The sequence below is a fragment of the Nothoprocta perdicaria genome, unplaced genomic scaffold, assembly GCF_003342845.1.
Source record: "Nothoprocta perdicaria isolate Ctin4 unplaced genomic scaffold, notPer1 scaffold_180, whole genome shotgun sequence".
NCBI classification, from domain to species: domain Eukaryota; kingdom Metazoa; phylum Chordata; class Aves; order Tinamiformes; family Tinamidae; genus Nothoprocta; species Nothoprocta perdicaria.
Genome location: NW_020454983.1, coordinates 1,314,671 through 1,329,186, shown reverse-complemented (window position 1 = coordinate 1,329,186; position 14,516 = coordinate 1,314,671). Strand labels below are relative to the sequence as shown.

The 14,516-nt window shown below is 38.4% G+C and overlaps 1 protein-coding gene across 1 annotated transcript in view; it reads right to left on the bottom strand.

The window, feature by feature from the left end:
- Nucleotides 1–3,741: 3,741 nt before the first annotated feature.
- Nucleotides 3,742–14,516, bottom strand: part of DLG5 (discs large MAGUK scaffold protein 5) — a 57,171-nt gene continuing 46,396 nt past the window's right edge. Inside the window, exons 23-33 of the mRNA XM_026036581.1 lie at nt 13,606–13,739; nt 12,870–13,034; nt 12,279–12,462; nt 11,799–11,947; nt 11,456–11,626; nt 10,977–11,173; nt 10,040–10,183; nt 9,724–9,851; nt 8,838–8,947; nt 7,033–7,142; nt 3,742–5,043 (exon numbers count right to left, since the gene is read on the bottom strand). Of these exons, the coding sequence (XP_025892366.1) occupies nt 4,940–5,043; nt 7,033–7,142; nt 8,838–8,947; nt 9,724–9,851; nt 10,040–10,183; nt 10,977–11,173; nt 11,456–11,626; nt 11,799–11,947; nt 12,279–12,462; nt 12,870–13,034; nt 13,606–13,739 (1,596 nt within the window). The 3' untranslated portion in view covers nt 3,742–4,939. The remainder of the gene's footprint in view (nt 5,044–7,032; nt 7,143–8,837; nt 8,948–9,723; nt 9,852–10,039; nt 10,184–10,976; nt 11,174–11,455; nt 11,627–11,798; nt 11,948–12,278; nt 12,463–12,869; nt 13,035–13,605; nt 13,740–14,516) is intronic.

The window sequence follows — 14,516 nt, the reverse complement described above, 5'->3', positions numbered from 1 at the left end:
AAACAGATTCTTCCACAAACGTACTGCTGACAGGGCTGGAAACGCAGCAAGGCATCACTTTCAGAAACTGCAGACTTGGAATCCCTGCTAAAATATTATCTGAAATTGCAGACTGCTCAGTGCTGGAGTGGATCAGCCGCTGCTGTTCACAAGTTCATCAACAGTGAATATAACAAGCGCATAAAATCAAATCAGTAATTAACACACAAGCGCACMGTATGCTCTATGAAAGAAACAGACTTTACATAATGTCTCAAAATATTTCACTGCAAGATAACAGGGTGAGGAAGGGATGGATTAGGTTGCATCAGCAACGGAAAAAAATTATCTGAAGAGTTTATATATGCAAGTAGCTGTGGAGCAATGACAGCAATGACACAARGACAAAATGAAATGGGAAAATGGGGCAAACAGTCTGTGCTAAATAAGATGCACCTTGAAAGAGGGTTCAAGTCAGCCAAGCACCATGGAACCAGGACTAGAAACATGAATATCTTGTTGGGGTTGACTCGCACAGACTCAACCATTATGAAGGAGCTGGTGGAGAAGACAGCTGTGGATCAAAGCCACCATGGCCCCACATGCCCTTCCCTATCCTGTGCTGCAGGAGACAACGTTGATCCAGTTCTGTGCAGGCCTGTTGTGCAGTGTCAGCAGCAGAAAGCTGAGGAGCTCTGGGAGTTCACATCGTGCCAGCTTGAAGGAAATTCTGCCACGTAACATGGGGAAAAAATGCAATCCAATTTACTACATCTTCACGCAAATAAATGCAGAGCTGGAAAATAGCCACCCTGGCATAAAATATGTGGTACCACCTTGAAGAATGAATTCTAAATAATTGAACTTCCTATCAGTCAGTCACAGCAGGTTTTAACAAATCACACTGTAACTGCAGCTATTAAACATACATCTTYTACTATAGTAAATGTCAGGGTATAAAATATGAATATTCTCTGCACATTTGAATGTCAGGAAAAAARATCTGTAGTCAAAAGCTGTCACATTTTCATTTGGTCACATGATTCAGCCCACCTCAGATATGAGATAGACATCTAATCACATGACTGTCCCTTAAGAGACGCTGAGAACTTACAGCTTATATCATCTTCCTGGAATTAAGCCGCATATATTCGCTTTCCCAGTGATTGCACTTATTCATCCTTAGATTGCAAATCTTTGTTACCAAACCATGTGTAAGTAACTGCCAGCACCCAAATCACATCTTCACACAAGCTTGTATTCTGTGATGTGAGCCTGCAACTTACCTTGGGATCTTCGAACTAACTTGTCTGGAGACTTCCTCTAAAAATGCTGTATCAATACCTATTTTCTTTATAAAACTGCAAGATTTGAAGACACATTTAGACTCTTTGCATATGCTTAGAAAAAAACATTTTCATTCTTCTATTGTTTACATTATTCCAACATGAAAAAAACCTCAAGACATTAAGGTTGTCATAACCTGGTCATAAGCTTTTCATCTACCCTAGGTTAATCATTTAGACCTTAGAGAAAAAGATGTTTAGTACTTCAGCAGTAGACTGATTTAGCACCAGAAGATACAATGAAGATGGATCAACACTATTTCTGATGAGTTAAGATGAATCTATAGAAAACCCTGAAGCAAAGAGATTCATTTTCTGAAGAATGAAGCCACAGTTTTCCAAAAGTTCAAGTCCAGAGTTCACCTCATGGGATATCTGTATTTTTCACAGCATTTCCTTTGGTTTCCAAAGCAGTGCACATTTTTCCAATCCCAGGGTAATTTAAAAGGAACTGTCCACTGTGAAATGAAGGTGTTGAACCTTCAATTACACAAGGCCTTAAACATACTTCTGGAAGACATTACAAGTGTGCATCTCATCCATGAGCACACCTTTCTGAGCAGGATCTAGTAAAGCAGGTCAAGACTGCTTAGAGCMGTGATTGGCATTCACTGAAAGAGATTATGAGACAGCCTCCAAATTCATCAGCACTGAGAAAGGACCTTGTCTGAGGTGGAAGGGCTGRTAGCTGTTTGAGCATAATCTTGTGTCTAGTGAACACTTAGCCCGCATTTCGCGACAGTGTGAACAGAAAATGGACTGGTAAAGAGGGAGATGCATTAGAGAAAGCATCAGCGACAGATCAGGCTGCAGGATCTTCACCTTATGCCACTTTAGACACTTTTATTACTACGAGGACATAAGGAAAAAGATCCCCATTTCTAARTAACTCCATACATGCAGTCATATGTATTGCACAGTGACTTAGGGCAAAGAGGGACATAGCCAGACTTGGCTTTCTAACTCCCTTACTTCTAAAGTACTTTTCAAAAGTCACAGAACTATGTCTTCCACACAAAACCATGTGGAAAAGTTGCCCTTTTCAGAATAATGGGCAAATCTCTCTGCCTAAATCTAAGTGTAAAAATATAAAGTTGCATCAGAAAATCCTTAATMCAAGCTGAAGGCTAAAGGAATCTGTTTAGCCAAGAAGCCTCAGTAGTTCTAGTTCCTTGCAAACAGAACAAGCACAGGGTATGGCTACTACTGACCTGCCAGAAATTACCTTTTATTTATTTATTTATTTAAAAGAAGGCAGCTAAGACACAGGTCGACACAGGTCTTCTGACTAAATACTGCTAGGAGGTATTCGGACTACCAAGAGGATTGACTTAAGCATGAGCCAGATTGAAGGATGGATGTGCTGACTGCTTGCCATTTGAGAATAAAGCAACTGGTGAAGCAGGCAAGTTCATATACAGTAATTGCCTCCCCTTAGCTTCCAGGTAAGTCCATGAACAGAACAGCTTGGTCCGTGCAAAGTGTAAAAGCTCAGGTACTGAATTCCACAAGGTGCCTTTAATAATAAACTTTTTGCCCAATAGCTTTTCCTTCTGTTTTAGGGCAAGAAGTGATATGATCTTGAAAACAGCAGTAGCATTAGCTAGAGAGGCTCTGCAGTTAAACCCTCTAACCCATCAATTGCATTCTCCGCATACGCAGAAAATAATTTCTCCTCAAAAACCTTATACAGCATTTGCCCACCTAACATGAAAAAAGCACAGAGACAAAACAAAACCTCCGTTCTTGTCTTGTGCTSTTTTTGAAAGCCTTTCATCTTAATATCAGTAACACTGGCCAAAAACAAAACCAAAACTCATTTCTCCCAAAACACACTCTTGAACATATATATGGCAATTTTAGAAGACAAAACCTATATGAAGACTCAGCTAAACAGTGAAGCAGAACATTACATGTAGGCACCTTTTATAAACACACCAAGTTATAGAAATTGACCTTTATTTAACACAGTAATCAGTTTAACTTTTTCTTGATACAAAGTAACGTTTTTATTTTAGTACAGAAAATCCATGTCCAAACAGTACCTGTCTGTTTCAGCTGTACCACTGGAGTCCACTCTGACCTCAACTTTAAAAAAAAAATAAATGAAATAAACAAAAAAACCTGCTGTCCCTCACACCATGAGAAATACTTGAACTAGTAATTCACCCATACCATTTCTTATTTTTTTATATATATACACACATACGCACACAAATATGCGTGTATATGTATAAATATTTAAATTATAAAACAGCATATGTAAAACAATTTAAATTTAGGACCAAATCTTTCTTTGAAGAACTGTGCAGAAGAATCCCTTTTTTTATTAAACAAACTGCAAACAGAAGTAAAACAACAGGCTGTAGTGTAAAACTAGAAACCCCACATAATGAAATRTCAGGAACAGTGACTAAGAAAGCAGTTCTACTCAAATGATATCTTAAAAACAATTAAAATACAGTACCCAAAAACACATGGCACAAAAGACAGAAGATRCGGTACAAGACCTATGTTAGGAACACAGACTCAGAAGTGCAAAAACAAAAAAGGAACTGATACAATGGAGTTCGGTACAATAGGTAAGTACTGCAACCAAAACTAAATGATCACTTACTTGTTGACAGTGAAAACACTAACAATTTAGTACCTTTCTAAAGGCTTTTAATCAAAGCCCTAAAACTGTGGCTGCGCTTATATTAAATAAAAACAATCTATGTGAATGCTACACACTGAAACACAAAGCTTAAGAATTACCCTGCAAAATTGCACCAACATAAGCTTTCAATATTTACAGTATCTAAAAGTGACAAAACACAGCATGCTAGGCCTGCAGCTTAYGACTCTCCCGCCACTACTTAGCCCAGGCCCAACAACCAAAAATTATCTCTCAACACACGCTTAAGCTTGGATTGTTCAGATATATTATGACGCTTAAATATTAGATTCATGCATAAAACGAACAAAAAAAACGGCCTGTTTGACAGACAAGGGTTGACAGAATACAAACAGTGGTCTGCCCTGTRCAGGAGTGTTCTTCCGAGCTTACTCCAAGACGTACCGATTGAAATACCATGGTATCACCCGGCAGTCACGTCAACAACGTGCCTACAAATGGTCAGAATTGCAAGGCAGAAGCACATTGCGCATAAACCATTCACTCATCTGCAGAAATCTCACTCGACTGGGGAGAGTTATCTCATTAAGTGAAAGGAGACAGTTCAAAAAAAGAAAAAAAAACAAACAACGATGAAAAGAACCCAGAGACGTTCAAGTAAACAGCAACAACAAAATACTTTGAAAAGGTTTTTTGTAAACTTGTCATTCTACAGGGTTTTGCAGCATTGCTATGTTCATGGCTTGGGAGAGGTGCTCTGAGGCTGCATCCCCTCCTTGCAGCCAGCCCCGTGTGTGTACGACGWAAGAGACAAGCTCTGTGACGTGACCTACCCCTTCCCATGTGCCTTGTCAGGTCCGTGTTCAGTGTATCACTCCCCTTCGTGAAACAGAAGTCACCTACTTGCATCTTTATCAAGACAGAAATGCACAGGGTCCATTGGACAGAAAGTTAATCGGTTATTTACATCTGCGAAGTAGCTTCACAGCAATGTAACCTAGAGCGGGCCAGCTGGGATCCACAGGACTTTGTTTTGTTCTTGATCAACCGTTGTCATAATCTGAGTGCAAATGCTCGAGAGGGCTCCTCCTTGGACGATGCCTGCCAAGAGACAAACCCCGGGCACAAATTAYGCCCTGGAACAAATGCTTAGGACCATCTACGAAGAGGAGAGCGAGGCATTTTTCTGCCTGTGTTTATCAACACATCAGAATTAATTTACCTAATCCAGTATTTGCCAGATATATGACTCCATTAAAACATGAAAAAGAATAAACAGAGCAAAGAAGGCAAGCATTCAGTATACGGGCTCTTCTGCTAGTCCTTAAATCAGCCTAGAGAAGCAGAAAAACTGATGGCTATAATGAACCAAGACAACTGTTCAGTTAGGGTTCTGTATGTGCTAATTTCAGCGCAATCTGGTAGCAAAGTTTAAGTCAAAATATGGTCAGACCCTGTTATACCACAGCTTTGCTCTTGAGAATGTGATGGTAATACTTATATATTTATGTGCTAACATACATAGAGGTTATAGTTGGAGCAACTGGCACTACATGCAAATCTTAAAAGCAAATTGTCAGATARCTCACAGAAAGCCAAGGTATGTGAAACAGCCACAGTTGCTACCCAAATCTTACTATATTCASGGAATCAAAGGTAAACAGCACACAATTCTGAAAATGGATTCAAGAGCTCAATGAAGAACACCTTGCCTTCTACTGTGGCTAAAGACAAAAGCCATAAAACACTAACATTGACACAGAAGGAGAAGATACATTATTAGATTTTAGAACTGAAAAAGTAAGAACTCTGTGACTTGAGAGTTTTGTTAGTAAAACCTCTTGGGCCTCAGCTAGCACTTATGCTGGAAGGAAATGGAAAGCCTTTTAAGGCATTAGACATATTTCTTTGAAATGCAAAAATAGGATTCTACAGAAAAATTGATTCCGCAATATATCCTGATGCAAATTTGGACAGACAGTACAGTAACTGGACAAAAACTGCAGTTCAGATGGTAGAAAATGGTAGTTAAGTGGTAGTTAATGGTAGCTAAGTTACACACAATGCTTAAAATGTTGTAGAGAAAATAAAACGGTCAGTAGTCCAAAAAAGCATTTACTGAAGCAGCTATAGAGACTGGGTCTGAGAGAATGCATGTAAGTAAGCTACTGTGTCCAACACGCTCAACTCTAGGCATGTCCCAGGCACTAAACTACCATTTTGGAATTCCAGAAAGCCAAAATGTCAGCCCAGTTTGGACACTGGTTCTCTGTGACCAACCAGCTCTGGTAACCAGGGACAGCAGGAGTCCTCTGCACTTGCTGCTGCAGGGAGCCCTGCCCCGTGGGCACACGATGGGGTGGCACTGGGACCCGCCGGGCACAGYGGCTCAATTTCACTTGAGGGTGGAAGCCAAGATGCAGCAGTTGACTTGCAACATGCAGCAGAGGATAACTTGTGGTCATATACACTGCGGTCCCAAGCAGCTCAAATTCTGTCAAGGTTTAGTTTAATTCACTGAAAATGAACAAGTAGCTTGAACAAGTGCTGGGTAACTGACTTCTGCACATTTGGGATTTCTCTCAGAATATGTTAGGGTAGCTCAGTACTAAGGAAGGATCTACATAATCCCTCCTCCCCTGCACTTGACAGATATTTCCCAGAATGATGGGAGTTCTTGAGTTGGGTTTTGTCTTGTCCCCCAAACCAATGTAATTTTCTGGAAAATTGCCATTTCTACATTTCACCCCGACTCTTTTCGATTTAGATGAAAACCCATTGAAAAATATTCCAAAACATTCCAAAACAAGAACRGACAGTCTTCAAGCAGCACAGAGTATGTCCAGTCCAACTAAAGCAGTTAATAAAGAAACTAAAATTACTTAAGTTACTAAAGTAACTTTATGCAGGATCCATATATTGTATTTATATTTAGATTGGGAGTCTTGCTTTCTCATGAAACACCAGAGTTTGCAAAAAGGAGGAGTGTAATGAAAAAACACTCGGAAGAGCCACAGAAACTTTAGAGTCATGGCATAAAGGGAGAAAACGGCAGCTGTGTCCTCAGTGGAACTTTGATGAAATACAAACCTGTGAAGTACTTGCTATACTCCTGTTCTATTTTTTGAGCCGTCTCGAACTGTTCTTTGGAATGTTTTTGTGTAACTTTGTCCCTCAGGAAGATGGGGTCTTTTTGCTCTCTATAAAAAGAAAGAAATATACTGCATAAGTGTATTTATTTTAAATGGATTTGAAGCAACTATCTCCAACTGGRTACATGTGAAAGACTGGTTAATTTGCAAATGTAACCATGCACAGAGTGCCACCTACTGCACTTCAGCAGCATCAGCACGGGATCATTCCAGTGCACCAGATTTCCTTAAAAATCAGAGAACTTGGGATGGTGCTTGGGGAGAAAGAATCAACTTTTTCCTGGTTTACGAGAACCAGATCATTTTATMTACACACTCCAGTATTCTCTGCATTGAACTGGGCTCCACTCAACTGCATTCTTAAAAGTCAGGAATTATTAAACATTGAGAAAACTGACAACAAGAGGAATTTTGAGTATATGTAATATGATATAAATACACAAATATGACATATTGTGAAGCAAACTAATTTTCTGTTACCCAAGCTGTAGGAAATGTAATAAAAAAAGAGTGARAGAAATACAAGTGGTAAAAATCCTCATTTGAGAGCAAGGCTTTTCACATTCTTATCTATGACTCTGGCTTGGGGTCCTCAGTAAGGGATTCTATTCCAAAGCARGCAGAATCTATCATCAGAAGCCATGACATATAGACAGGTACTGACCTCATAAAAGCCTAGGTTCTTCTAGTAGCAGCGAGGGACTTAGGACAAATTTATTTTATAAAGTCTGGTGAGTAGAAAACCCTACTGAGCTAATATATCACTGGTATGGTGAGCATGTCTGCTACTTAGGGACAAGAAGTCCTGAAGAATGCCAATAGGACCTGTGCTAAATCAGAATTTTTCTCTTAATAGACYATTGGTGCCCAAACGAGGCCGAAATAGTGTATTACTGCATCTTATTTTGATGACTGCTAAAATCCTTGCTTGTCTACTTCAATCTCCACGTCGTTTTCAAAAAAAAAAAACCAAAACCCAATAGCTTTAATGGCCACTGTGTGATTCTCAAAAGGGCTCAGCACATGACAGCTGCATTCATCATTCCAGTGCATGATCCTGCAGTCCCCGTGAAATGTGTCATTTTACTTGATTTCTTGTCTGTCTTTGACAGTGGTTGTGTTCCTTTCTTAAATAAACAACTGGCCATCAAAATTGCAAAAAGATCAGAAATATCGCAACTTGCAAAATGCAAGCAGCCTAAGCAAAGATTTCTCATGGTAAGCTTTTCTTGATACTTATTAGGAACATTATGACCCTTTTTGGCCAATAAAACTAGTGAAGACTAACTAAAATATTAGGGGACAGACTGGAAGTTGCTTTTTTCAATAAAGTCAGGATGGCTGAAGTTAAGTGGAATAACTGCAACCTAATAACAATGAAAGTTCACTGCATTTTCACACTTGACCCACTGAGATTAAGAATACATCTTTGCGATAGTCACTGCTTAATGCTTAATTTAAATATGTATCTCACATCTTATGGATTAACAGGACGGTGAGTAAGAAGTATCTGAGTTATCTCCTAGTGTATATACACTTTAGTTTACATCATTCCATTTCCTTGAATGGTTCACTTATCCCCATGCAACCAAAACGAAGTTAAGACCATTTACCTCACAGTTTACAATAGGATTTTACAAGAGATTTAGGATAATTAGAATGAAAGAAACAGTAAACATACAAGCTTACGCCTATTTTAATATAAAAATAAACTCTCTTGAGCTGTAATGTCCACACACTTACTTGATTTGTTTAGCGTTTTTGTAGCGAATAAAAATTACTATAGGGTAGATGTGAACACTATGGAGCCGTTCAATAGCATGAGGAGCAATGTCCAGCAGACAATGACAATCCTGAATTCAAATATAAATGAAAAACACTCAATCAGGTAAAGAGTAGGAGCACATATGCAGATTCTCCATTTCTTCCCCTACTTAAAACATAGCAATCCAATAGAATTCGTATTCATATTCAACAAATAGAGCTACTGAATAATTTGTACTGAAGACAGAAAATTAAAAACATCAAGAAACTCCATTTACAGTATCAAAAATGTGCAGCGATAGACAAAAGCATTTCAAGAGATACTGAARTGAAAACTTAGACTGAATATATGAAATACTGCCTCCCCTCCACCCATTTCAAGTATTCATATTCATTTTGACTTTAAAATCTKCAATTAACAAAAGTGTTCCTTAAGTGACAGGGCTCTGCAGGTGGTATAACAGGCAACTAAAAGCAATGTACAGATCTTAATTTACATTCATCTCCAGGATTATCATGCTTATGTTCTACATGACTGCATTAAAAGCAACAATTAAGACACTTAAGTCCACTAAGTATTTTAAAGATAGAAAAAAAAAATCTAAGATGATATTTTTTAACTTAATACTATGAAAGAACACACACATGTCCAGTTTCCTTGCAACTAAACTAAAATTTCAACTGTGAAGTGTCAGAACAGAATAACTGTTCCACACCTTACTTTATTAAAACAGTAGCCTGAGCAACCCTTCTATGGTTGTCTTTTAGAGGTTAACACTAAATGTTTTTCTTCCCCCCCGCCCCCCCGTATACTATGACCATATTTCATAATTATTCAAGAACTATACCATAAAATGGAACTCACCTTCTCCGTTATCTCCTTTATTGAAGCTACAGTTGTCACATCAAAATGGCCACTCCTCCGTTTATAATCTATAAACAGGCAATCCTTCACTCCCCTTTCAATAGCTTGTTGGGAAGCTTTCATAACCTCTGTTTCACACAAGAAGAGATTTGACATTTATTCCAATTCCTTAGGCACAGAGTAAGACTTACAGAACAGCCAACTTGAAGTTCAATTTTTCCTTTTTTTTTTTTCCCCTCCATTTCTGTGCTAAGATTTAGTTCACTTACAGATGTTACTATCACTTGTTCTAGGCAAGGATGAATGACATGCTTACCAAGAGGACATCTGCAAAATTTTCCAGGAGATTCTTTAACCAACATGTCTTTCACAGCATCAAGCAACGGTCCTAGAATAAGCACAGGCCTAGGAGAGGTACAGTCCACTTTCTGCACACGCTGATAGGCCAGACTTCCAGAATCTAAAAACACAGAAAAAAAGTTACTGGCACATCATTTCATCCGGCATTCCTCAAGTAATGCAGAACTACCCCTATAGTAATTATGACATCAACCCCCCGGTAATGGATAAGGGCTTTGACAAGTATAAGAAACACCCCCTAGACACGATTGCAATTTTCCCCACCTCAAAGCTTAAAGCAGGTATTTTGCTTATTGAATTTGGTGACTCCTCTCCCTCTCACCCTTCCTGCATCTATCTTTAAAAACAATGATTCCYCTATTTCCTAAAAATAAGAACAAGGTAGAGTAGTTTCTCTCATTTCATCTCTTCAGTTCTTTTCAGGTAGTAAGTGTTATAAACAAATAAGTAGTGTAATCAGCATGACTCYTCTAAAGCAATATATGAATATAAGCAAAATAAATTGAGCCATGTCCAGGATTTCTGTCTAGATGAAACAACCTGGATTGAAAATAAATAGTTCAAAGACTGAAACTGCACATCAGAAGGCAATCTCCCTGGGGAAATGAAACATTAGTGCTAACAGACCCAGGAATAAGCTTATTAAAAGCTAATAAAATAGAYGTTTTAATTTGAAATACTGGGCTGTGTTATTTAATGTAGTATCTCTGTCGGTTACTGAAAACATAAGGTACCTATGGAAACAWAGGTTCAGCATGTATAATGCAGACCAACTGGAAAGCTACACCACCTGTAAGACTCTTAGCATCATACTGACATACACACACACATGCACAGGTACATATATATGTATACATAAAAAGTCCCCTCCCAAGTATAACGCAGGAACTTGCCATCCAAGAAAGGAATAGAGTCTGTACTGATGGTATCAAGAGCCAGTAAATCCTTTCCATCTTTGGAACCGCTTCGCTTGTGTTTATGCTTTCTTCTGAAGAACGATCTCCGGGCTGCTGCTGACAGTGTCTTAGAGGAACTGTTTTCATCTTTCGCCTCAGACATGCTGTGCCTCCTATAGAACTCTTGATCCATCCTATAGTGTTAGGTAAGTGTAATTACTGAATCTTTTATCACAACATGGCACTCTGCCCTCTCTTCCATTTTAGTTTACTGCAGTAAGATTACTTTTAGTAGCACTAAATTACTCAAAAGAGCATTTTTTTCTTTTAATTGAAGTACGCCAACACTAAAACAACATATCTAAAAATTAATATGCACCTGAAAGGATAGAAGCAAGTCTTTCACACTGTATGTCATTAGTCCAATACTTGCAAAGACTAGCACAAAAAAATAAACTGTTGCACTCATCACTCACATATACTTGCTTGGAATTTGTCCTCTTTCCAGTTTCTGAGCATTCTCATCTAGCTGCCAAGCCATCCAGCAACCAAAGTTTCCTTGTGGTAGAGTATCATCAACATATAAAATGTCATCCTTCTTAAAGCTTAAATCTTGCTCCACCTCTGCCAGACGGTCATAAAGTGCTCTGGAAAAAATGACATAAATAGGTCCTTCAACTGATATTCCATCATTTCAAGGAAACTTAGAGTCAACTTTGAATTGATAAAGCATGGAGAACTGATCTATTACTCTGCTAATGATGGTTAGTATATTATCCTAACAGTCTTACGCAGTTGCTGCCAGTCACACTCAAATACCTGATATAGAATCCATCTCCAGGAAGCTCCTTTATCTTATTGAATTCTTCAAGTCTGTATTGAGTCTTGATTTTGATGTTTTCTCCTGGTTTCAGCATTTCCAGATAAGCTTCCTCAGCTGTTTTATTTCGCATATCAATGGACCCATACTGCAAAACAAAACCCACAAATCCTTAAGTGCCATGGTGCATTCAGCAGGCAATAGAATTAAGTGTCCTTCAAAAATGTTTTGAGTAAACTTGATTTTTCCACTGGCAAACTCCACATGCAAGAAAACCTTGCCACTTAATACTAATACAGTTTCAACCTTAAGATGTCTAAAGTGGAAGAGAGTGCAATCAAGACTATGCAGCTTTTTCCACTTAACTAACTCAAAATCCATGGAACACTCCCGCTAGAAAAAAACAAGAATCTCTGTACAATTAATTTATACTGTGTTAGACATTCTGTCTATATGCTGTAATGTTATTCATAACTTACCTCAAGGATCAGGTCACCCAACACCAGTCCATCAGGGCCTTTTGCTGGACTATCGTCATCTACATCTGACACAAATATTCCATACAGGTTTCCACCACAGATCTGGATCCCAAGATCCACCTGGGATTTTTTAACAACAACAGTTCTAGGTTCAGAGGTCCTTTTGTTCATGTCCACAGGGCTCCTTTTGATTGGGAGAAATAACACACGTACCTCATCTTAGAAAATATGCATTAAGAGCATAGATGTAACCAACCAGTCACCTGAGCAAAACATGGCTTCATAATTATTACTCAAAGTAAGTTTGAATAGAGAAAACAGTAGAGACACTGTTCTCAAAGACAAGCTTCATGTTACTTGCAGAAAACTTTAATCAAAACCACCTTGTCTTAACACTTCCTTCACTGCTTATGAACTCCCACATTTTGAAAAGAAATTGAAATCTTATTTCCATCCTCAGGCCAGTGAATTTGCCAGCTGACTTATTTTAACCATTCACAACCTTCACAGAAACACACTTCCTCCCCCACTCCATGTCCCTCACACTTACTCTGCCATTTTTTTTCCATTTGGATAGAAGTTTTACTCTACCTTAAGGAATTRCGCGGACTAGTAGTTGGTGTGGTTTGTTTGGATGGGGGTGTCATTGTCCCTTCATCCTGTTCGCTCACAGTATCAATTATGGAATGATTATCAGGGGTTGCAGCTCCACTGTCTTGAGGGGTGGAATGATTACTCACAGGTTCAAGGCGAGAACTAACAGTAAACGAGAATAAAATGTTGGTGGTCAACATTTCACCCATGCTAAATATTTTCCAGGCATGCACAAAGCTCCTAATTTGGCCCCAAATTAAGTATCAAAGGAAAAGCGAGGAAGACACCCACAAAAAACACCATTGCAAATAGCACAAGTACTCTGTAATTAAAAAAAAAAAAAAGACCAAAATTGAATTTTATAGTGTGATCAGCTATCAAAATGGTGCAGTTAGTTTCACTAAARCACATGCATTTTCTAATTAGTTTTTGAAAACCCCTTAACTCTAAAAGATTTTAAAACTAGCACGAAGTACATGAACCTCCAGAGGGAAGTGTGATCTTTGGTTTGAGTTGAAAGTGTCTCAGGATTATATCCAAAGAGGAAAGAAAAAATAAAAAAAAGAAAGTTCATCAAGCATTTTTTTTTCTTCTGATAAGCACATTATGCTCACACATTATTTTCCTAGGCAGTCACTCCTCTAATCAGCAGATGTTTGTAGATGTTATCTGTACAGCCTTATCTACTAACAAGATAGTCCGTGCAGCTTTTCCAAAGGCTGGCCAGCCTTACCTTGATCGTGAATGATTGCCAAGCTGATACATATGAGGGTTATACTGAGCCAGAATAGTGATGGTGTCGCACTGCTGCCCAATGATCAGTCGAGCTTGTTGCTCTGTAGCATTTCTCAAGTTTATTCCATTAAACTAGGAAAAGAAGAAATCCACAAACCAGGAGGTCAAGTTTTCACATGGAAATTAGCAAAATCGTTCTTTCTAACTCCTGATTTGTCTAACTTCTAGATGCTGAAGTACTTCCACTGGAGTAAATAGGAAGATGGAAGTGCTGCTGCACAATGACGYCTAGCATTTGATTACTCTTTGAAAGGAATCACTGTAGTTTTCAAATACATAGTAACAGGTTAACAAAAACACCTCCTCCTGTTGAAAGGCATAAACATTCTCAGTTATGATTTCCACAGTTTCTAAAAGTTTGTTCRTTGGTAATTTTTGCTATATTTTATATTTCAATATCATAGCTTAGCTGCAAAGCAGTTCAGAGCCATGACCTAAAAAAAMCAGGATTTAAAGATCAATTCAGATTCACCATCTACTCTGGTCCATTTAGCTCTGTTGCCCACACAGAACCCAGACATGCAGAAGGAGGTATGTTTACAAAGCAGCTCTGTTCTTTATAAAACGTGCCTTCACAGGATAGCCTAATACTGTAGGCAAAATGATTGTTTGTAAGCCAGTTACCTCAGGCACTGATATGAAAATGGAATAAACCTTAGTGTAGGCTAGCTGCTGGAGTATCTACTCTCCAAAACACGGTATGCTGTGATGACTATATTAAATACCCAARTTAGAGTTTAAAGCTCAAGTATGTCTGCATTAGAAGCAACACAAACTTATTTTTGTAGTGAGACCTGACAAAAAGTCACTAACAATCACAATTAGTACTTGAACGTTACAATGTATAAC